At 47.3% G+C, this 21,421-nt stretch overlaps 1 protein-coding gene across 2 annotated transcripts in view; it reads left to right on the top strand.

The window, feature by feature from the left end:
- LOC135911067 (phosphatidylcholine translocator ABCB4-like) overlaps positions 1-21,421 on the top strand; it is a 350,943-nt gene that overhangs the window by 37,612 nt on the left and 291,910 nt on the right. For both annotated transcript variants that reach the window (XM_065443154.1, XM_070532589.1), the window contains exon 6: positions 9,073-9,300. In XM_065443154.1, the coding sequence (XP_065299226.1) occupies positions 9,073-9,300 (228 nt within the window). The remainder of the gene's footprint in view (positions 1-9,072; positions 9,301-21,421) is intronic.

Here is a 21,421-nt window from a genome sequence, read left to right as displayed (position 1 = left end):
CTCAGTGCGAGCACTTATACTTCTTGGCGCTCCAAATCACTTTACACGAAGCGCTCCAGTGCAGCAACATTGACCTTACCAAGTAAGCACAATGTTAACCGAATGAATCGAATGGTTTCAGTGAATAAGTATTGGCGACATCGGATTGCAGGATACATAATTGTTTACCGCAAAATGGTGCGCTTGGGCAATGGCCATGGTTAAATGAAGATTGCATTTTTTATTTGAAGCAGCCTCAATGTGGCGCACAGCATCATGCGGACGGATGTTTCCGAAGCCGAGTTCTCTAGTGTTTCTGCCGTTGAATACACGTGCTTTGGTAGTTGTATGCAATGACTTGTTGAGGTCATAACTGCACAAAAACGATTGTTAATGAGCAGCTTGATAGTAAGCAGTTAACAAAAATTTTTATAATTTTTGTAAATCAGTAATGTAATCAGTCCGCAGTTCGTAGAGCGTACTTTAAAGGAAAATCCTCTGCTCTTTTCCTTTAGCGAAGGTGCCATCCAGTTCTGTGAATTATTAAGCATTGTTCAGATTAAACGATATGCGTCGATAAAGGCAAAGGCTGCCAAAAGTATGAAGAATTTCTCCCTCCCAAACTTTATGTAAATCACAGTCGTGCTCAATGGCACAATGATGCCAGTATCAACGCGACGCAGTAATTTCGCAACGAAAAGTTAGTCCAACTAGGAGCACTAAAGATTTTTATATGCCTGTTTTCGCAGTTCTGTGAAAATAATGTCATTCACAAAGTTTATATTATTAAGAAATGTAGGAATTGTTAATAGTTGCATAAATGCAATTTTTTAAGTGTATGCCAGGGGTTAAATAACGTTGCCAAACCCTCATTTTGGGCTAGTTTAAGGACGTTACGTGAAATGCTTCTAAACCTTACCCGCTTCCATGGAATAGATGGCGGCGATTCTAATTTAGAGGAAATGTGAGCCATGCTATATGTGACATGTACCAGACGACTGAAGTGTGGAAGTTATTTTGGGCTTTCAAGATAATCACTTATTTCTCGTTTTCTCCCAATTTTTAGGCGTTATACAGCACGTGTTGATTGTTTTCGCAATCGTCTCAGGGACCTCTGCGAGTCATGTCGCTTATATTTCGTTGTAGTGGCAGTCAAGTCTTGGCTGACGTGCGATAAGTGCTTCATTATTGAAGGGTAATAGAGCCTTGGTAGAAAATGTCTCATCCAAGCATTATAGAGCCCTGCTGCGATTCTATAGAACTGTTGGAACTCTGTTGAAATCTTCGATTTGGTATTGTGCTCAGGCACAAATCTTCGGATCTCAGAATGTTACCTAAGGCGCTAAATAGAGGGAAAAAAAAACGCAATCTCTTATGCATTTTTTTTTTAGTATGTGGTGGACATAAAAAAAAAAATGCGGATGTCATTGTTAACATGTAATACGAGTGGTCATGTCTTGGTCGGAACACTGATAGTGTCACTCCGGCATGTAACTTGTTAAGGAATCGACCCGCCAAGCCTTGGCCACTTCATTACGTAATCCTTAAAACTCCATTAAGAGCCAATCTTACTTCCATTGGCCAAGTACAATGCCTTAAATGATGTTATTGGCACCCGTATTATGAAATCAAAGTAGCCTTCATTGACGTGTGTTCATTGCGTCTGGCTACAGACGTATTTGGGGGCATTATTTTGACATTCTGAGCTTCCACATCACTCAGTCAGTAAGTCCACAAACTTTATTAAGGTCCTAAGGAACTACTAAGTCGTAGTTGCGGGCCGCTCCCATTTTGGGGCCGGGAGACCATGGTCCTCCGCCAGTTGGCGGGCCCTTTTGACAGCCCTTAGTTGGTCCTGGGGATCGCCGCTTTTAAGGGCCTCTTCCCAGTCCTCTTGTTTATTAAAAGATGCGTTTTGTAACGCAGAGCATTGCCAGAGCATGTGTGCTAACGAGCAATACTCTTCGTTGCACTCGAGGCAGTGTGGGTTGACCTCCGGAGCAAAGCGGCTAAACTTTCCTCTCGAAGGGAAAGATCCCATTTGTAAAAATCTCAACGTGGAAGATTGAGGTCTAGTTAGCTGTGGGTGTGGCAGCGGGAATTGCCTGCCCCCAAGCTGATAGTGCTTAACTATTTCATTAAAAGAGAGTAGAGGATCAGAGTTATGCTCACAATCCCGACTGCTTAGCGTATCAGGACCATTGCGGAATGTTAGACCTCGCGCCTGGTCATGAACTAGCTCATTCGGGTTGGGTTTGCTGGAATGTACATTGGATCCCATGCGCGCCTGGAACCGTGCGATAGTGTGAACAGCATCAGGCGGTCTTTGCTTGATTATAGCCGCCGCTTCATTCGAGATTAGGCCAGATAGAAAGGCTCGTATGGCTGATCTCGAGTCAGTGTAGATGTAAGGCCGCGAGGGGTCATCCATAGCTAGCGCAATGGCAGCCTGTTCAGCTGCCGCTACCGTGGTGTGTCTTACCGAGGCTGCATTAGGAATTTTCTCATGAGGATCAGCTACAACAGCTACAAATGAACCTGTGCGCCCATACTGGGCAGCACCTACATAGGTGGTTAATTGCAGGTTTTTGTGCGTAAAGTGAATGAGAGAGTGGGCTCGTGCCTTGCGTCTAGCTGCATTATATTGGGGGTGTACAATCCGAGGGAAAGGGCTAACTTGAAAGGTTGCTCTAACGGTGTGAGAGGGCATGATGACATTCTCGCCGACTGCGAAGGGGGCTAGACCTGCGGACATTAATATGCTTCTGCCTGCCTTCGAAGACGAGAGGCGAACGGTTTGTGCCGTTCTTTGTGCTTCGATTACCTCCGTCAGGGTATTGTGAACCCATAATTGGAGGAGCTTCCCCGTGCTGGTGTTAGTGGGAATTCCCAGTATGCATTTAATGGTTTTTCTCCTCAGCGCATCAATTTTGGCCTACTCCGAGCGGGACCAGTTAAGCGCCGATGCTACGTAGTTTATGTGACTCGTGAGGAACACATGATACAGCCTAAGGAGATTGCTCTCACTGAAGCCGCCTCTGCGGTTCGAGGCTCTTGTGATTCTTCGGAGCATGTTTTCCATTTTCGCCTTGACGCGGACAACAGTTTGACTGTTGCTTCCCTTCGCATTTAGGATCAGACCTAGAATTCTGACCGATTCGACTCTAGGGATCGTCTGACCAGATTCTGCGTATAGGTTAATAGGAATCGGTTCGAGAGGCGTGGAGTGCCTCTTGCCCCTGCGATCCGGTCTATAACGCAGTAGTTCTGAGTTTGATGATGAGAGACAGTCTCGTCCCTTTTAAGTACTCTTCCGTAATATCCAAGGCCTCCTGAAGGGCACGCTCCACGGCCCCCTCGGACCCCCCACCACTCCAAACGGTGATGTCGTCCGCATAGAGCGCATGATTCGCGCCCTCGACCCTAGCCAGTCTTTCCGAGAGGCCTTTCATCGTTATATTGAAAAGGAGGGGTGATATTACTGCACCCTGCGGAGTGCCCTTAGCCCCTAACTTGAACTCGTTGGATCTTAGTTGACCAATTTTAGTAGTGGCTTTCCGGTCCCTTAAGAAAGAGCTGACGTAAGCGTGAAAGCGTTTCCCCAAGTTTAAGTGCGAGATGGATTCCAGAATGAACCTGTGTGGGATGGTGTCAAAGGCTTTGGCGAGATCTAACGCTAAAAATGCCTCTAATATCCCTGGTGTTCACGTTGATTACCTGCCTTTTGATGAGAAGCATGATGTCTTGCGCGGATAGAGAGGGCCTGAAGCCTACCATATTATACGGAAACAGTTCTCGTTCCTCGATGTATCTCGTTACTCTCTCATGGAATACGTGCTCAGCCACCTTGCCCACACAGGACGTGAGCGAGATTGGTCTAAGGCTCTCTGGTTTCAGTGTTTTACCTGCTTTCGGGATAAGGACAACAGAGGCCGTTTTCGAGTCCTGTGGTATCCTGCTAGTTTCCCACGTGCGGTTGATCTGTTCCGTAAGCTTCTCAATTGATTTCTCATCGAGGTTACGCAGGAGTCTGTTGGAGATGCCATCCGGCCCGGGCGCCGAGCGGCCGTTTAGCTCGTGTAGCACCTTTCTGATTTCCGATTTAGTCACCGGGGCATCAAGCTCCTCTATGGGTTCGCCTGTATACTCTCGGTAATCCTCGTTCCCCGTGGGGCCTACGGGGAGATACCTGTCCTTTAGTCTCTGAAGTATGTCTACATCTGTTAGCCCCTTTCCTTTAACATGAATTATTCTATCAACAGCTAGGGCCTGATTGCTTTTCGATTGGGAGTCAACTAACAGTTGCTTCAGGAGGTTCCATTTGCCTCCCGTACGCATCTGTCCGTCAACTGCCGAGCAAACCTCGTTCCATTGCTGCTTGCTCAACTCTTGGCAATACGCTTCGATTTCACGATTTAATGTCGCTACTTTCTTACGCAGCCTCCGATTGAGCCTCTGCGTTTGCCATCTGGCAAGTAAGGATTTTTTGGCCTCTACCAGGTGGGCCAAGTGCTCATCCATCCTGTTTACTTTTAAATCAGTTTCGACTGTTCTTTTAGTAACAGCCTTGACGTATTCTTTATTCTCCTTAAGGGGCCTTCGAAAGACTCGTACTCCTCCAAGTCCTCTCCCCGGCGTTTACGGAAGGCGTCCCAGTCTACTACGGTGAACGCCCTAAGGGGGGCGGCTGCAACTTCCAGAGAAATCTCCACAATAAAATGGTCACTTCCAAGGTTTTCTTGCTTGTTAAAGTGCCAACTAACAGAGGCGGCATTCTTAACGAAGGCCAGATCCGGCGGGGTGTCCCGTGAGACGGAATTGCCGATGCGCGTGGGAAACTGTGGTTCCGTAACTAGCTCTAATGAGCAGTTTGTAACCGCTTGAAGTAGATTTATTCTTTTAGGGGAGTGTCTCACATAACCCCACGCCTGATGCGCCGCGTCAAAGACTCCAGCTACCACAAGTGGAGCATTCCTTGCTTTCGCCGCCACCTTGGCTATAATGGACAAGAATGCCTGGTGACGGTCTCTCGGGGAACTGTAAATGTTTAAAATGAAAACGCTGTTTTTAAGCCAGCTGCTGGGAATGATTTTGATAAAGATTACCTCCACCCTCGTGTTGCCCAACTGCAATTTGTGCTCTTGAAAGGGGTACTTCTTTGCAACTAGGACAGCCAGGCTGAGTTTGCCCTCTCCGGTTGCCGAGATAGCCCGCTAACCTGTAAATGACGAAATTTCAGTTCTAGTTTCCTGTAGTAAGATAGCATGTGGTTTGTTCGACTGTGTCGCGATAAATTGCTGCAGTGGGGCCTTTCGCCTCTGAAAACTGGCGCAGTTCCACTGCCATATGATAAATTCTTTAGTGTGGCCCGCCATTGTTAAGGCTTGAGAGGTTCTCTAGGACGCTACCTGTAGCTTCTCTAGCTGCCGCTGGAGCGACTTCCATACTCACTGGTTCAGCGCTCTTCGTTTGCACGTTTTCTACAACTTGTACTCGAAAGAGCAGCATTTGATTGCCCTTGATCAATTCATTAACGGATTTTTGCAAACGGCCCAGCGAGCGTTGCATCGCTGCCTCTGTCGTGGCAGTTTCTTCGGCTGCCTCCTGCGAGGACGTGGCCCTACGTTTAGCTGTACGCGCCTGCGCTTCTCCGTTTGCCGAAGAGGACTCTTGCCTTTGTTGTAGGTTTGCTTGCCGAAAGGCCTCGAAATCGGCCTTCATCTCTTGAATTTCTGCCTTGAGGTTAGCGTTTTCTTGCAGTGGGCTGTGTTACTCGGGGGTCTTGCCTATGCTCTGGCAATGTTACCTGCGTTACCTTTTTTGGCGCCTTCTCAGTCTTGGGCTTGACTCGGTCCGCCCATGAGGGTACAGGTCTTTCCTGGATGCGCGCCCGGGATTGGGAACGCTCCTTGGAGCGGGAAGGTCCTCTGGAGTGGGAGCGGTCCCTGAAGCGAGACCGGGGGCGCCCTTTGGAGAGGCTGCGTTGACGATCCGCTGGAGTCAGCGAACGCGCACGTCCAGGCGCGCTTGTCAAACTGGAGTCACGTGAACGAACTTCCTGGCCGCCTGTGACATCTTGGCGCGCCTGCGCCGTCGTCGTCTTTGTCATACTATGTAGGGCAGCTGGAATCGCTGCTTGCACTTGCGGTCCGCAGTGAGGTGAGGACCCCCGCAGATGGAACACTTTAGCGTGCACTGATGATCTTCGGCAGGGGAGGCTACACCGCATCCCCTGCATTTCTTCCTGCTTGGGTTTGGGCACACATCAGCTCGATGTCCCAAATCGCGACAGTTGTAACACACTTCCACTTGTCTTCTGTATAGCGTGCAGGGCAGCATGCCCGCGCCACACATGACGTAGTTCGGCACTCTCATACCTTCGAAGAGCACCACCATCGTCGTAGTAGTCTTGATCCATCTCACCTCGGGCGCTTTCGGGTTCCGATGGTTGACAATCATTGCCCACAGCTGAGCATCGCTGAAGTCGGCGTCGACCCGGCGAACGACTCCCTTGCATGTGTTGTCCGAGGCGGCTAAATAAGCTGCCACGTCGTACTTGCCTTCCCTGAGGTGTATCTGCTGAACGGACGCGTAGGCACACGCGTTCTTCCTCACCGGCGTAGAAACGACCAGAATGTTCTGAGCAGCGTTGGGGCAGATGATGTCTTCACCCACTTCGTCCGGAGCTAAGGCCGCCGCCATGGCCAGCTTGGGCTAATCGAATCGTACTGACTTTATTAACGTCGAGGCCTCCTCTTGGTCTGGCGATGATGCGTGTATGGTCCCAAGGCATTTTTGGGAGTCTTGAGGCGTTCACGATCTGCTTCATCGCGCTCTGTCAGGTGGCCGTGCGGCGGCCACTTTTCCCGCCATTGTGCGTCTCCGTGCTGGCCGTCGACTTCGGCGTCTCCGGTCGAGCCTTCTTGTTTCTGCCCACTGTTGTGGTCCAGCCCGGGCAATTTGCTTCGGCGGGGTAGATCTCGACCCCTTCCACCATTTCGACTTCAGGCATTTCGCCCCACAAGGCCGAGTAGGCCGTGGCTTACAACGGACGCCGCGCCGACGCTGGGCTGCGTCCGGTAGGGTGAGCCGACGAACACCTTGGTCGGTAGTTCAAAGTCTGTCAAATTGTCGAAAAGCTCACGTATCGACAAGAGTCCAGTATGGGCTGGTTCCTTGCTACATACTGCGTCGAATGATGCACAACTTTCCAGGATTTGTCAAAAAATTCACCAAAATCATTTGAAGAAGCAGGTGCCGATGTTTGCGCGTCCGCACTACTCGGCACCCCCTGGCGTTTTTTTTTCCACATCACTGCATGATTTTAACGCGATACCGTTATAGGCCCGCGTCGCAGAAAATGCGGCTCCATAGTCGGCGTCCCGCGCCCCGCGTCGAACGTCGCGTCGGCAAAAGGAATGTCGAACCAAATTCCGAACCCAACCACTGCCCTACCACCAAAGTTGCTCATACCTTGTGTTTCATTCTTTACAAAGTTATTCCTTAGAATTTTGAGAACGGCAGCCCACAAACAAATGTAATGAAAAAGAAAATACGCTGACAGCGCATATCTTCTATGTTAGCTCATCTCAGACTGAAATATTAAAAGTGCGAAATAATACCAGGAGCTCGACCCACGCAAGAGGCCGCGTTTGTACCGAAAAGCTTGTTTTCGTGCATGAAGTTCGCCGCCAGCGTTTCCCTGTAAACGTTACGGTTACATAAGCTGAAGTTGCCGGAAAGCATGAAAAGTAGTCAGGGGTCTTCGATTGATATCTCGTTCAACTGTTAAAGGAGAATTTTAAGCCTCTTTCAAATTTTGTTTTGCACTTTCAATATTTAATAGTCTCAGAAGATTAGGGATAAAAGACATGCGCTGTGAGTGTTATGTTTCATGATAGTTATTTCTGGGCTGGAAATTCTGAAGAACAATTTAGTCAGGAATGTAAGATCGGATGTGAGCCTCTTTCGTGATGTAATAGTATAGCATAGTCCGGCACAGACTCCAGAGGCTGACTGTCGATCATAATTCCAGTTTTTTTTTTTGCAAGGCTATTCAGTATTAGCTTTGTTTTCTGCGTATTACTCATGAACCATACTCTTACACTTTCTCCACAGAGAAAGAAATTCAACAAGAGTGGACATTCCCATAGAGCCCAGCGGACGAATTGACTGCAGCGCACCAAGCGGATGGGATTAACACCTTTTGGTTTTGGGCGGCCGCGTTTTGAACGCCAGCTGGTACACGTCATACCGGCTCCACTGATCGGCGCTGCATTTTTTTTTAACAATGCAACGACTGTTATGTTAACTAGTTATATGCAAGTGCAGGAACAGTGTTGAGGCAGATCTTCGCACTCTTGACGCGAATGAAGAATTAGCTTTGTCATTCGGTAAGATGTGGCGCCACTTGCAGACAATGTGGCGACGTTTGAGATGTGTTACCACTCTTGCAAAGATACCCTATTTTTGCGTTTATGATAGGACGAAGTACTACTGTTCCACTCTCCTTCTTACGTTATTTCGCGCAATGCTTGCTTATTGCAGCACTCATTGTATCTTTTTGCATAGATTAAGGAAAATTCCGCAAAAGAACAGCTTTACGACACAGCACGACTATATTACCTAGTAGAAATGTGTGCGGCGTGCTAGATAGCGTGCTTATTTGCAACAACGCCTAGTGGTAGGTTTACAAGTCACCCTACTGCAGGAACTGCTCTGGACCAATTCAAGAGACATGAGGGTTTTCCTGGGGCTATAGCGATGATACCATGATTTGCGCGCACCGTGTAATCTGTAAAAAGAATGCAGCTAAAATAGAATGCCGTCTGTGTTGTCATCCTGACTGACTTACCCTGCCCAGTACATCTGGAGGAACTGTGAGCTTTATTTCATGCAGTACAGCAATAGCTATTGCTACAACTGCTTTATACCGGAAGTGGGATCATTTATAAACGCTAGAGTTCCGAGAATTTCGCAAGGCCTCCAGGCTGCTCTGAAAGAGCATTGCGCGAAATAATTAAGACAGGCATGCCGTTTTCAGCTGGGACATGCCGTTATGTGATCGAAGCATCGTCATCTTGCGCTGCGCAGGCTGACCATCGGCCGTTTCCAGAGCGAGGCCAAGGAGATCGCTGGTCACATGGCCCTCGTGGGCCTCGCCATGCTTCTCAGCAATGTCGTCATCGTGGGTAGCCTCGGCATGTCGGCCACCAAGCAGTCGTCCCGCATCCGCTATTACTTCATGCGCGCCATCCTCCACCAGGAGGTCGCGTGGTTCGACACCCACACCGCCGGAGACGTCGCAGGGCGGATTACCGCGTGAGTGGCGACTGCGACCAAGACGCTCCTCTCTTTGTGCGAGAGTAGCTGACCGTTCATGCTATCTCGCGTTGTTGTTATAAGTGAACGTCATCAAGCGGTAAATGGTAAGAGTGCAAAGACCCCAGCACGCTGGCGCGACAATTGAAAGGTCCACAGCGCCCCTTTTTGACATCGTCTGTGCGTTCCGTGACACTCGCTCCGAGGTCTCGCTACGTAGTGGCCCACTGAAGATACAGAATGATTCGCACTAGGGTAAAATATCTGAGGTAAGCGTGAGAACGGGGTCCTTCACTGGTCATGAAACATTCGCGTAACGCTACGGGAGAGGCGCCAGCAGTGGGCGCACCTAGGCACTGCCGCAAGGAGAAGCTGGACTGGAGCAGACGCCGAACGGACGCCACAGGGTCGACTGCGTGTACCGCCGTGGGAATGTTGTCGACACAACGTGCAAATCTCCGCCCTTTTTCTCTGCAGTGTTCAGATACTTAAGCGCGAATATCGAAATAACTACAACGCCTTTCACTTCCAGGTTCAACTGCGTTCGCCAGGAGCGGCCAAATTCATAATTAAAGTTGTACACTTGGACTAAACTAACAACGCTAACCAACTGAAGAACTAGCCAAACAAATAGGTAACTACTAAACTAAGGATGAAAGTAATAACTAACTAACCAAACTCATCTAACAACTACGTTAACTAGCTAAACTCAATAAAAACTAACCTAATAAACTACAATAACAGGGCTAACTCAACCAATGAGCTATTTACATAACTAACTAATACACCAACTAAACAAATAAAAGACAAAATAACGAACAAAACTTATTGACTCGTCAATTAGTTTTCTAAATAAATCTAACGAAATGATTAACTAAGTTACAGAACTGAAATAACGATAACGCTCACTAGTTACCAGCCTAACTATAATATCTAAGCAAATATAATTAAATTACTAACTAATCAGCTAATAACTATCACACTGAACTACCTAAGCAAACATAACTTACTTATCCAACTAACTAGCTAGACAAAGGGCAAGTCGATACAGCCGAAAGAAACAGTTTGTGCATGGAAGGCTACTGGGGGAGGGGTGACGTCGATCACAAAACGGTATTATGTATAATTAAAACATAAACGCATCACACATTACATTACATTGCCTCCAAAACTTCCCGTTGCATGTTCACTCTACAAACATGCTCAAAAATATGCCCTTCCACTTTGTGAAGAAGGATGACCAGCGAAGTTGTGTATGAGGGCACCTTAAGAAGAAGCTTTAGCTCGCGTGCTCCTATCAAAATACATGTAAAAGGAGAAATAGTTTTTCTCAGCGACCACTGCACCAAATTTGATGCGATTTGTTGCATTTAAAAGACAACTTTAAGATATAGTGACTGTTGGTTCCTAATTTTCGATTCCGGTCGTCAATTTTTTATTAAACATTGAGAAACATCCAACATTTTCAGAAAACAAAACTATCACGTTTACAACTCTGTAACTCAGCAACAACAGATGCTCTCACAATTCTGTGATTTGCATCTAATAGTACATCTAAAGTGGACACAGTTGATATGTCACACATGAAGATAAAAAAATGCAGTAATATAAAAATACAGCTTTTGCGGTCCTCTTGTACACGTCAGAAATTCCCGTATATAAGATGGCATATCCGATTCGTCCGCTGCAATGATCTAATGGTTGCCATTTACAAAACCACGATATCTGTTTTTTTATGCACAGCAAATAATTTATCAACTTAGTGCTTCTACATTTTGCAAACTTCGGAATTAAAAAAAAAACTTTTTAACCAAATTCAGGCCCTAAATCGAAATTCCGTTTCCAGCAGTCATTAGAATTTAGCTTTCTCTCTCAAATACAGCAAATTTCATTAAAATCGGTCCAGGGGTTATCTCAGAAAAACGTTTTTGCGTTTTACATCTATTTGAATAGGCCGCGTCGGAGTTGGGCCCACGCTAAAGCTTCCTCCTAATGGCGAACTGCACCTCCGTGCGGGTCGGCTCCGCATCGCACTCTCTTCGAGATCGGCCCACGTTTTGTGTCTACACACGGACACTATCCGGGGGAAACTAGCCCTTTACGGCTTCGTTGTAAAATGTGGAAGAGGCGCCTTTTCTTGTGAAAGATTTGTCGGTCGCACCGCCGGGCCCTCTATAGCGCGGCACATTGTACACCTACTCACGCCAGTGCCTCTGGCGCTTTTTCCTGTCCCTATATGCAACTTTCACGGAATTTTCCTCGCCAGATGAAGCGTATGGGAGGATGCCGATAAGAGTAAAGCATGCTGAATCAGATGGTACGTGTTCGTATTGAATATTAAGCGATGGTTACTCAGAAACTCGAAGGCAGGACACGTTGACACGAGCGCAGCCTTATAACAAGTTCCTATGTAAGATGTGCTCATGTCAACATGCCTTTGTCTCCGTACGTGAGCTGCACTGAAATTCCTGTATGATGTGTATTGTGCTACAGCGCATATAAAAATAATCAACGAGCGAATCTTGCATACTGACGCAATGCTCTGGGGCTCCCGCACCGCGGGACGGAGCGCGCAACGGCCGGCGCCATGGAAGACGACGAAGCGCGTACGCTTCACGCTCTTCTTTTTCATTCATTCATTTATTTATCCAAAGTTCTTTTTACAGGGTGAATTTGCTGGTGAATCTAAGCACGCAGTGTTTGTAAAATGACCAGGAAGTTGGTGAAACAACATATTAAATTCATATTACCACAATTAATACATTCCCTCGCATATATACACTGAACACCGTCCAGTGCATGAAAAAAAAAGTAACAACCATTTGGGGTTCCTGTTTTTTCATTACACAATGTTGTCAAGAAAAACATCAAAGCCAAAACAAAGTCAAACCATCAAAGCGATACATAAATACACCAGTCACTTACAGGACTACAACTCAATTCTTCAAACTGCTGAATTCAAAATTATACACAGGTATCGAAGCAAGAACATAAACAAAAGTTGAAAACAAAGCCGGTAAACAATTCCATATGGGTCAACTGGCTTTACCTACTAAGTGTTTATTGAGCTTGCACACCATTTTCTGATCGCTTTATTCATTTTTCGTTTCGTGTTTATTGTACGTAATTCATCACTCAATTGATTAAATACTGCAGGGACATAGTAGTTCCGGGTTCTTTTTCCATAGTGAGTGTAGACACGTGGTTTCACGTACCTCTCAGTTTGTCGCAATGACACGTTCTTTTTACGGCAACCCTGAATTCTTTGCTGAAGTAGTGATTCTTCAAAACTACATAATTAAATAGCTCTTTCACTGGTAGTATACCCAGGGCTTGGTATTTTTCCCTTGTACCTGCGCTATCTAACGCTTTACCGTAGGTTGTGCTCTTGACTATTTTACGAATTACACGATTAATTTCTTGTTTTTTGTTTTCAGAGCAATTGCCGTATAATGTAATGCCATACATAAGTAAAGATTCAGCTAGCGCCTGAAATACAGTAAGCTTTACTTTAAATGGAGCTCTGCCTCGAAGGTGATACATCATGGCAGCAATTGATCTTAGCTTTTTACATATGTGTTCAACGTGACTATTCCAATTAAGACATTGATCGAAATGTACACCTAAATACTTTACAGTTGAATCGAGTGGCAAAGGTAGGCAATAGCATGAATTACAGTCTGATAAATGCAAAACAAAAAAAATCCTCCTAATAATTGTGATAGCTTTGTGGGGATTCTTAAAACAAATTAGCTTTGTTTTTCCTTTATTTATGAAAATATAATTTTCCTGAAACCAATCACATAATTTAACAATATCACTCTGTAGTTGAACCCTGTATCAATGTTGGCAACATCTATAGTAATCGCAGTGTCGTCCGCATACCCGAAAATTTTATCATGTAATGGTAGAAGGTTGAGGTCTGTAACATAAATGTAAAAAAGCAGGGATCCTAACGTACTACCCTGAGGTACTTCATAGTTTAGTGGCTCCAAACTGCTATATGTTCCTCCTAACCTAACACACTCAAATCTGTCAGCAAGATAACTTGAAAAAACTTAATGAAGTGTCCCCGAACACTCAGATATTGCAACTTTTTTATCATAATATTATGGTATATGGTATCGAAAGCTTTTCTTAGATCTAACATTAAAGCCAGGACCACTCAGTTATTTTCTATCGAGCTGTTGATGTAATCGGAAAGCTCATCTAACAAGGAAGTTGTATTTTTATTCTGTGTGAAGCCAAATTTCGCATTATTGTTCAGTGAAAATCGATCACAGAATGACAGCAGCACGGATGCTACATGCTTTTCCATTATGTGGGCAAGCGCTGAAAGGATAGAAGTCGGTCTGTAATTTCCGCAGTCACTCTTTTTTCCGTTCTTGTATATTGGCCTTACAACAATGATTTTCATTCTTTTCGGTACATCTCCAGTTTGAAATATTCCGTTTAGTATTTTTAATATTGCGTCTTTTAGTTCCTTAAAATTACTACGGAGGTCTCGATTACGAATCTTATAAAAACCCGGTGGGTTCCACTCCTTCAAACCCTTGATGATATTCCATAATTAGATTTCAGATATTTCTGGCAGAAAGGCTGTGTTCGCGCATGTGCGTTTAAGCTTGTATTCGGCGTGCCCATCGCGACTTGTTGCTCTTCGTTTTTCCGCCGCATGCAAGAACGTGTCATTGAATTTATCACACATTACTTTCGTGTCTACTCTGGGGAAGTTCTTTTTTATCACGTCTTCAACGCATGCGTGTTTCTATCGGCCGATCAGGTCGTTTACCAATGCCCACGTTTTCTTTACATCGTTTTTATTTAACGAGAATTCTCGTGACAGGTATCTTCGTTTCGCAAGTCGCAATTTTGCTGTTAGCAGATTTCTTAGTGAACAGTATTCTGCTCTTTTCACCCGCCGCGGTTGCTCAGTGGCTATGGTGTTAGGCTGCTGAGCACGAGGTCGCGGGATCGAATCCCGGCCACGGCGGCCGCATTTCGATGGGGGCGAAATGCGAAAACACCCGTGTACTTAGATTTAGGTGCACGTTAAAGAACCCCAGGTGGTCGAAATTTCCGGAGTCCTCCACTACGGCGTGCCTCATAATCAGAAAGTGGTTTTGGCACGTAAAACCCATAATTAAAAAAAATTCTGCTCTTTTCGTAACATCGTGCGGTTCTTTCTTGCTTTTCTGCCATGCTTTGTCCTCAAGGTAGCACAATTGTATGATATCTGGCGTGATCCATTTACTGTCAGGCTTTCTCTTCTTCACCTTTATTATTTTAGTGGAACCTTCGTGAATCCTATTGAATGTTTCAATAAGACTACTGTACATGGTTAAGTGATCAAGCGGTAAGGGTGCACTCGAGTTTGTATTTTAAATTTTTGTGTCAACTTTTGCATTATCGATAATAGTTCTTGTAACCAAAGCCTTTCCTTTCTTTATTGGTTTTTCAGACAAACTTGCTAACACGAAAAAATAATGGTCAGCCAGTTTGTGCTTAACGACTCTGGATGTATACCGCTGGCTTGTTAATCGAAGGATGATGTGGTCAGTGCATGATTTGGAAATTTTTGAGCCCAATTATTCCTCTCTTGTGTACTCATTTATTGCGTTGTATAACCCATGTTCAGCTAGCAAATTAAGGTGATCAGTTACAGTCCTTTGAGACTCTTGGAAGATATCTATATCTATGTCACCTACTAAAATCAGGTGTTTCTCGTTCATATACTTATTTACTAAAAGCTGCAGTTCCTCGATATATTTGTGTGTATTCAAGTTTGACGGCCGATAGATAATACACAGAGTGTACGTAGTGTCTACTTTACTAATCGACAAGTTGAGCAGCTCGGCATTGTCAAATTTTACCTCAATACTGTATGACAACCAGCTATCTTTCACAAACACCAAAACACCTCCACCTTTCCTATTTTCCCGACATACGGCATATTGCGAGTAGCCTCTGAGGCAATACAAACTTAACCTTTCCGCTGTAATGTTAATTTCAGACAGCGCAATGACATCTACATCAGGCATCGTTTGTAAATACGCACACAAGTGATCCCAATTTTTCTGCAGGCTACGAATGTTCACGTGTAGTAATTTTAGCTCGTGTTTCTTCCCTTAATCTTTCAAGGATATGCTTATCCCATTCGCTGAAGGATTCAAATGACCCCATTAGTTTATTTTTACAAGATCAGCCACGCTATTGACACTAATTACATTAGAACCTTCTTCCTTCCTGACCAACACCTTGCCGTTCTTTGTCCAGACAAATGTGTACCCTTTCTCTTTCGTCGGCTGTCGAGTCTGCCAAAATAAGTGTCCTTGGATTTTGGTCAGATTATCATTCAGGAATTTTTCCTCAGCCCTGAGAGTGTTCTTTTTGGATATCCAGAGATCTTTGGTTGCTTGGCCGGTGAATCTGACAATAATTGAAGTGATTTTACCTTGACGTGGTTTCAACCTGTGCGCTGCTTCCAAGGAATGTCGTTCTGGCGCCCGAATGTCAAGTTTATTGCTAAGGTTCACCAAGGCCTGGAATAAATCTTCCTTTGGTGATTCGGGAATGCCATGAATCTCAATATTCTTCCGGCGCGAGTACAGCTCGGCAATTTCAATGCTATCTCTTATGCGAGCAATTTCAGCATCCTTTTCAGCCAGCCGTTTCTCAAGTTCCTGGGTTTTTGCCTTTAGTTTACAGATCTCAGTTTCCTGGGAGCCGATTTTGGCAAAAAGTTCATCATACTTTTTTTGACAGCAGTTCCATGAAGCTCTCTATTGATTTCGTCGTTACGTTTTGCTTGTCAACTTTCTTATCAAAGCTATCTAACTTGCACAAAACTATGGCTAATTTCTGATCCAAGCTTTCAACTTTTTGAGCCACAGCATTTGGCTTCCGAGGCTCCTTGCCGCTTTCGGGGCCCGCCAATAAAGAGAAGCGTATATTTTATAAGACTCGTCTTCAATCTACGGTACATTTTTCTGGTGGAGGTGCGGGGTACATGCTACCACACCCAGATCGAATGCCGTCTACAAGCCCAGTACGAAGTCCGGTCGAGCTGACTCCTGTTCACGTGCGGACAAGCCGTCGACTTCAGGGACTGCCACCTGAGTACGAGCCTCTACCCAATAGAGTCGGAAAGATGAGTACATCAGTTTCGTCTTCTTCCTCAACGGCACCGACCGAGGTCGTCCTTAACCAGCCGCGAATCCCCACATCCTTCCATGGGGACACTTTCGAGGATGTTGAGGGACTGGCTCGATCACTTTGAGCGTGTCGCACAATTCAACTGCTGTACTCCAGAGCACAAGCTACGCAACGCCTACTTTGCTCTCGAGGACTACGCGCGGACATGATTTGAGAACCGTGAGGCGGCCTTACCGACATGGGACGAATTCCGACACCAGCTAATCAGCACATACGCCAGCCTCGATCACAAGGAGCGAGCTGAATCTGCAATTCAGGCGAGAGTACAGCGGCCGAACGAAAGCGTCGCAATCTCTGTCGAAGATATGTGCCGACTTTTCCAACGCGTGGATCCATCCATGGCGGAAGAAAAGGTCAGGAACCTGATGCGTGGTGTCAACCAAGAGTTATTCGGTGGCCTAAGACGCAACCCATCAAAGACCGTCTCTCGCGGAAGCCATATCAATGGAAAAGGCACTGCAGTAACGAACAAGGCAGTACAACCGCGACGTGTCGACCCTATCGCGTGAGCCTCTCGCTATACCCTTGGACAATACCGACGCCTTGCGGGAGCTCATTAGGCTTGTGGTCCGAGAGGAGCTTCAAAAGCTTCAGGTGGCTCCGGTATCGGTACCGCGTCTCGCTCTGGCTGAGGTTGTCCGGGAAGAAATCAGGCAGGCAGTACAAGTCCCGGAGCGAAGTGAGGCACCACAGCACGAGGTACGGCAGCCACGGCCTCGCATGTCGCATGCGGAAGCTGCGCGAAGTTCATTGTCTCCGACTTTTCACGATGCGCGCGATGTCCTGGACTTTCATGGTGTGCGCGCCGTTGAACAAGCAACTGCCGACTTCAGGACTCGCCGCACGCCATTCATGGCTGAAACACGACCACCCCCCAAGAGCGACGTATGGCGCACTGCAGACCGGACACCCTTCTGTTTTCATTGCGGTGAAGCCGATCACCTCTACAGGGCCTGTCCTTACCGCCGAGCTGGGCTCCGTGGATTTTCACTGAATGCGCCTTGCCCACGCAATAGTGAACGCCCACTCGACATTGAAGCCTACCTCGCGGACGCCAGGAGTTCGTTTGGCCCACGATTCCGTGACCCCCTGTCACCGTCACCTGCCCGCTACAGGTCTTCCAGCCCCGTCTTAGGCCGAGCGCAACAAGGCGTCGCTCACCCAGCCCTGTCTCCCGGGAAAACTGAGTCCAGCGATCTGCGGAGGTGAGGTCGCTGACGTTGCGAACGCTAAAGATCCTCCATTACGACGACCGCAAAATGACGTAATTGAGATGCACAGAAAGCAGTGTAGTTTGGTGTCAGTACCTTGCGACGTACCAGTTACCATAGATGACCACGAAGTCACGGCGCTAGTCGACACGGGTGCGGACACGTCTGTTATGAGCCAGAATCTAGCCAGCCAGCACACTGAACAAAGTTTCGACACAATCGACCGGAACTCAAATTCGTACTGCAGGAGGGCACCTCATAACTCCGATAGGCCGGTACACGGCACGAGTCAACATTCAGGGCTTCATGTACATCGGCGACTTCGTCATTCTTCCTGAATGCTCAAAGGACCTTATACTCGGCATGGATTTCCTTCAGGCGAACGGTGCCACCATCGATGTGCAAGAGTCCAGAGTTAGCTTCGCTACTACGCAAGCCATAGTGAACAGTAATGACAACGGCAGTGACATCGCGCTTCGCGTAGCTGACGATCACGTCACGTTGCCACCCAAGAGCAGCGTGCTTACCCTTGCGCGATGCGACATGGAAGACGACGCCGAAGGAATTGCTGACGCCAACATCCCCTCTGCTTCTTGAGCGCTACATTTGCACAGCCAGAGGGCTTCTTCAGGTACGAAAGAAATGTTCAGTCGTTTTGTTAACAAACTTTAGCAACGAGTGCCGGCATGTACCGCGACGAACGACAATAGTAAATTTCTTTGCGAAATCATTGATGTCACTGACATTGCCACATTGGAAGTCGCATCGTCTCAGCAATCTGAGTTACTCAGCCTAAAAGAACTGATTCACGTTAACGCTGCTCTGCCAGACCATCAGAAAGACCGTCTACTGAGTCTCGTGAATGAATTTGCGGACTGTTTTTCAATGTCGTCCAAAGTACGGGGCACGTCCATCACAAAGCACCACATTATTACGGACGAGTCTGCACGTCCTGTTCGTCAGCATCCTTACATAGTGTCTCCAGTGGAAAGGGAAGCGATCAAGCATCAGGTGAAAGAGATGCTCCAAGACGACGTGATCCAGCCGTCCACAAGCCCGTGGGCCTCCCCTGTAGTTTTAGTCAGAAAGAAAGATAACACACTACGGTTCTGTGTAGATTACAGGAAATTGAACAGTGTCACCAAGCGCGATGTTTATCCATTGCCCCGCATCTACGACGCATTAGATCGTCTACAACATGCCAAGTTTTTTTCTTCGTTGGACCTTAAATCAGGGTATTGGCAAATCGAAGTTGATGAACAGGATCGTGAAAAAACAGCGTTTGTGACACCTGATGGGCTTTATGAGTTCAAAGTTCTCCCCTTCGATCTTTGTTCCGCACCTGCCACTTTTCAGCGGATGATGGATACCGTGCTTGCTGAACTCAAATGGCAAACCTGCCTCGTATACCAAGAGCTCAAATTTCTTGGCCATGTCGTTGGTCCTAAAGGCGTCCTTCCAGACCCCGACAAATTAGCTGCCGTCGCCAAGTTTTCGCCACCCACAGACAAGAAGGCTGTCCAACGCTTCCTTGGTTTGTGCGCATATTATAGGCGCTTTGTCGAGGGATTCTCGAGACTTTCTGAGCCTCTGACACGGCTTACACGCGACGATGTGCCTTTCATTTGGGTGGACGAGCAGCAGCAGTCGTTCAATGAATTGCGCCAGCTTTCGCAATCGGCCCCGATACTTGCTCATCTTGACGAAGACACTCACACTGAAATCCATACTGACGCCAGTAATACGGGTCTCGGTGCAGTTCTTATGCAGTGGCTAGTGCGGAACGCCCCATTGCTTATGCAAGCCGCAGTCTCGCCAAGGCTGAGAAGAACTACTCAACCACTCAAAAAGAATGCTTAGCGGTTGTGTGGGCCATTGGTAAATTCCGACCCTACTTGTACGGTAGAACTTTTAAGGCTGTCAGCGGTCACCACGCCCTGTGCTGGCTTGCCAACTTCAAGGATGCTTCAGACAGACTAGCCCGTTGGAGCCTGCGCTTACAAGAATACGACATAACAGTTGCCTACCGATCTGGGAGGAAGCACAGCGACGCTGACTATTTGTCACGGGCACCACTCCCTACGATGTCATCGGAACCTGACCATGACTTGCCATTTGTCGGCGTTATTGACGCTATAAAGATGGTTGAGCACCAGTGCGCTGACCCTGAGCTGCTGCCGTTGATCGAGCACCTTCAAGGAGTTGCAGGTGTTTTACCCCGCTCGCTCGTGCGCGGCTTATCATCGTACCTCTTGCACAACAGCGTCCTTTACAGGAAAAACTGAGGAAGCGGTCCCAATACGTACCTCCTTGTCGTGCTGTCGACACTGCGCCAAGACATTTTGCAAGCCTGCCGTGATGAGCCATGCGCGGGACACCTGGGATTCGCTAAAACATTAGCAAGAAAACGACAGAAGTATTACTGGCCCCGGCTTTATTCTTCTGTGATATGGTACGTGAAGACCTACCGCAATTGTCAGCGCCGCAAGAAACCACCAGTTAAACCGGCTGGCTTTCTCCACCCTGTGGATCCTCCTCAAGCGCCGTTCCGACAAATAGTAATGGATCTGCTTGGGCCATTCGAAGTGATCTCTTCGCACAACAAATGGATAGTCGTCGCTACCGACTACTTAACTCGGTATGCCGAAACCGAAGCTATTCCGCAAGCAAACTCATATGAAATTGCCAAGTTCTTCTTTGTACGCCACATCATCCTACGACATGGTGCACCGACCGTTGCCATCACCAACCGCGGTACAGCATTTACAGCCGAACTTAGGCAGGACGTTCTCCAGCTGACCCATTGCTATTGCGGCAAGAGCACTGCGTATCACCCTCAGACCAATGGATTAACGGAAGGTCTGAACAGAACGCTGGCTGATATGCTCTCCGTTTATATTGACGTAGAGCACAAGACGTGGGACGAGATTTTACCCTATGTGACCTTCTCGTATTACACTGCTGTACAGGAGACTACGCAGTATACGCCGTTCGAGCTTGTATACGGCCGCCACGTCACGTCCACACTTGACGCCATGCTACCTCTGGCTGATAATAGCCCGACCAGCGAACACGTAGAAGAGTTCGTACAAAGAGCTGAAGAAGCCCGCCAGCTTGCTCGGCATCGTATCCGGAGCCAACAGCATGTCGACACCCTTCGATACAACCAGGGTCGACGCGACGTCCATTACAATACCGGCGCCAGCGTGTGGGTCTGGACGCCCGTCCGTCGCCGTGGACTCTCGGAAAAGTTGCTCCGGCGGTATTTTGGTCCCTACAAGGTTACGCACCGCCTCAGTGACGTGACCTACGAAGTCGTCCCCTGCAGTTCTGAGCCCGGTTCGCCCCGTCGTCGTCCTCGCGCTGAAGTTGTTCATGTAGTGCGCATGAAACCCTACTATGCGCGTACGTGAACGCCGAGATGCACCTGCGAAGCTCCCTTCGTTGTCGTCGCTGGAAGAACTTTTTCACGCGACCGAGACGGTCACTTTACGCATGGGGGACAATTGACACAATGATGTGGGGCTCCCGCACCGCGGGACGGCGCGCGCAACGGCCGGCGCCATGGAAGACGACGAAGCGCGTACGCTTCACGCTCTTCTTCTGGCCCGCCATTAAAGAGAAGCGCATATTTTGTAAGACTCGTCTTCAGTCTACGTTACAATATATGAAACATAAGATAGTCTATACACTTT

The sequence above is a fragment of the Dermacentor albipictus genome, chromosome 1, assembly GCF_038994185.2.
Source record: "Dermacentor albipictus isolate Rhodes 1998 colony chromosome 1, USDA_Dalb.pri_finalv2, whole genome shotgun sequence".
Classification (NCBI taxonomy): domain Eukaryota; kingdom Metazoa; phylum Arthropoda; class Arachnida; order Ixodida; family Ixodidae; genus Dermacentor; species Dermacentor albipictus.
This window is presented reverse-complemented; position numbering and strand designations above follow the sequence as displayed.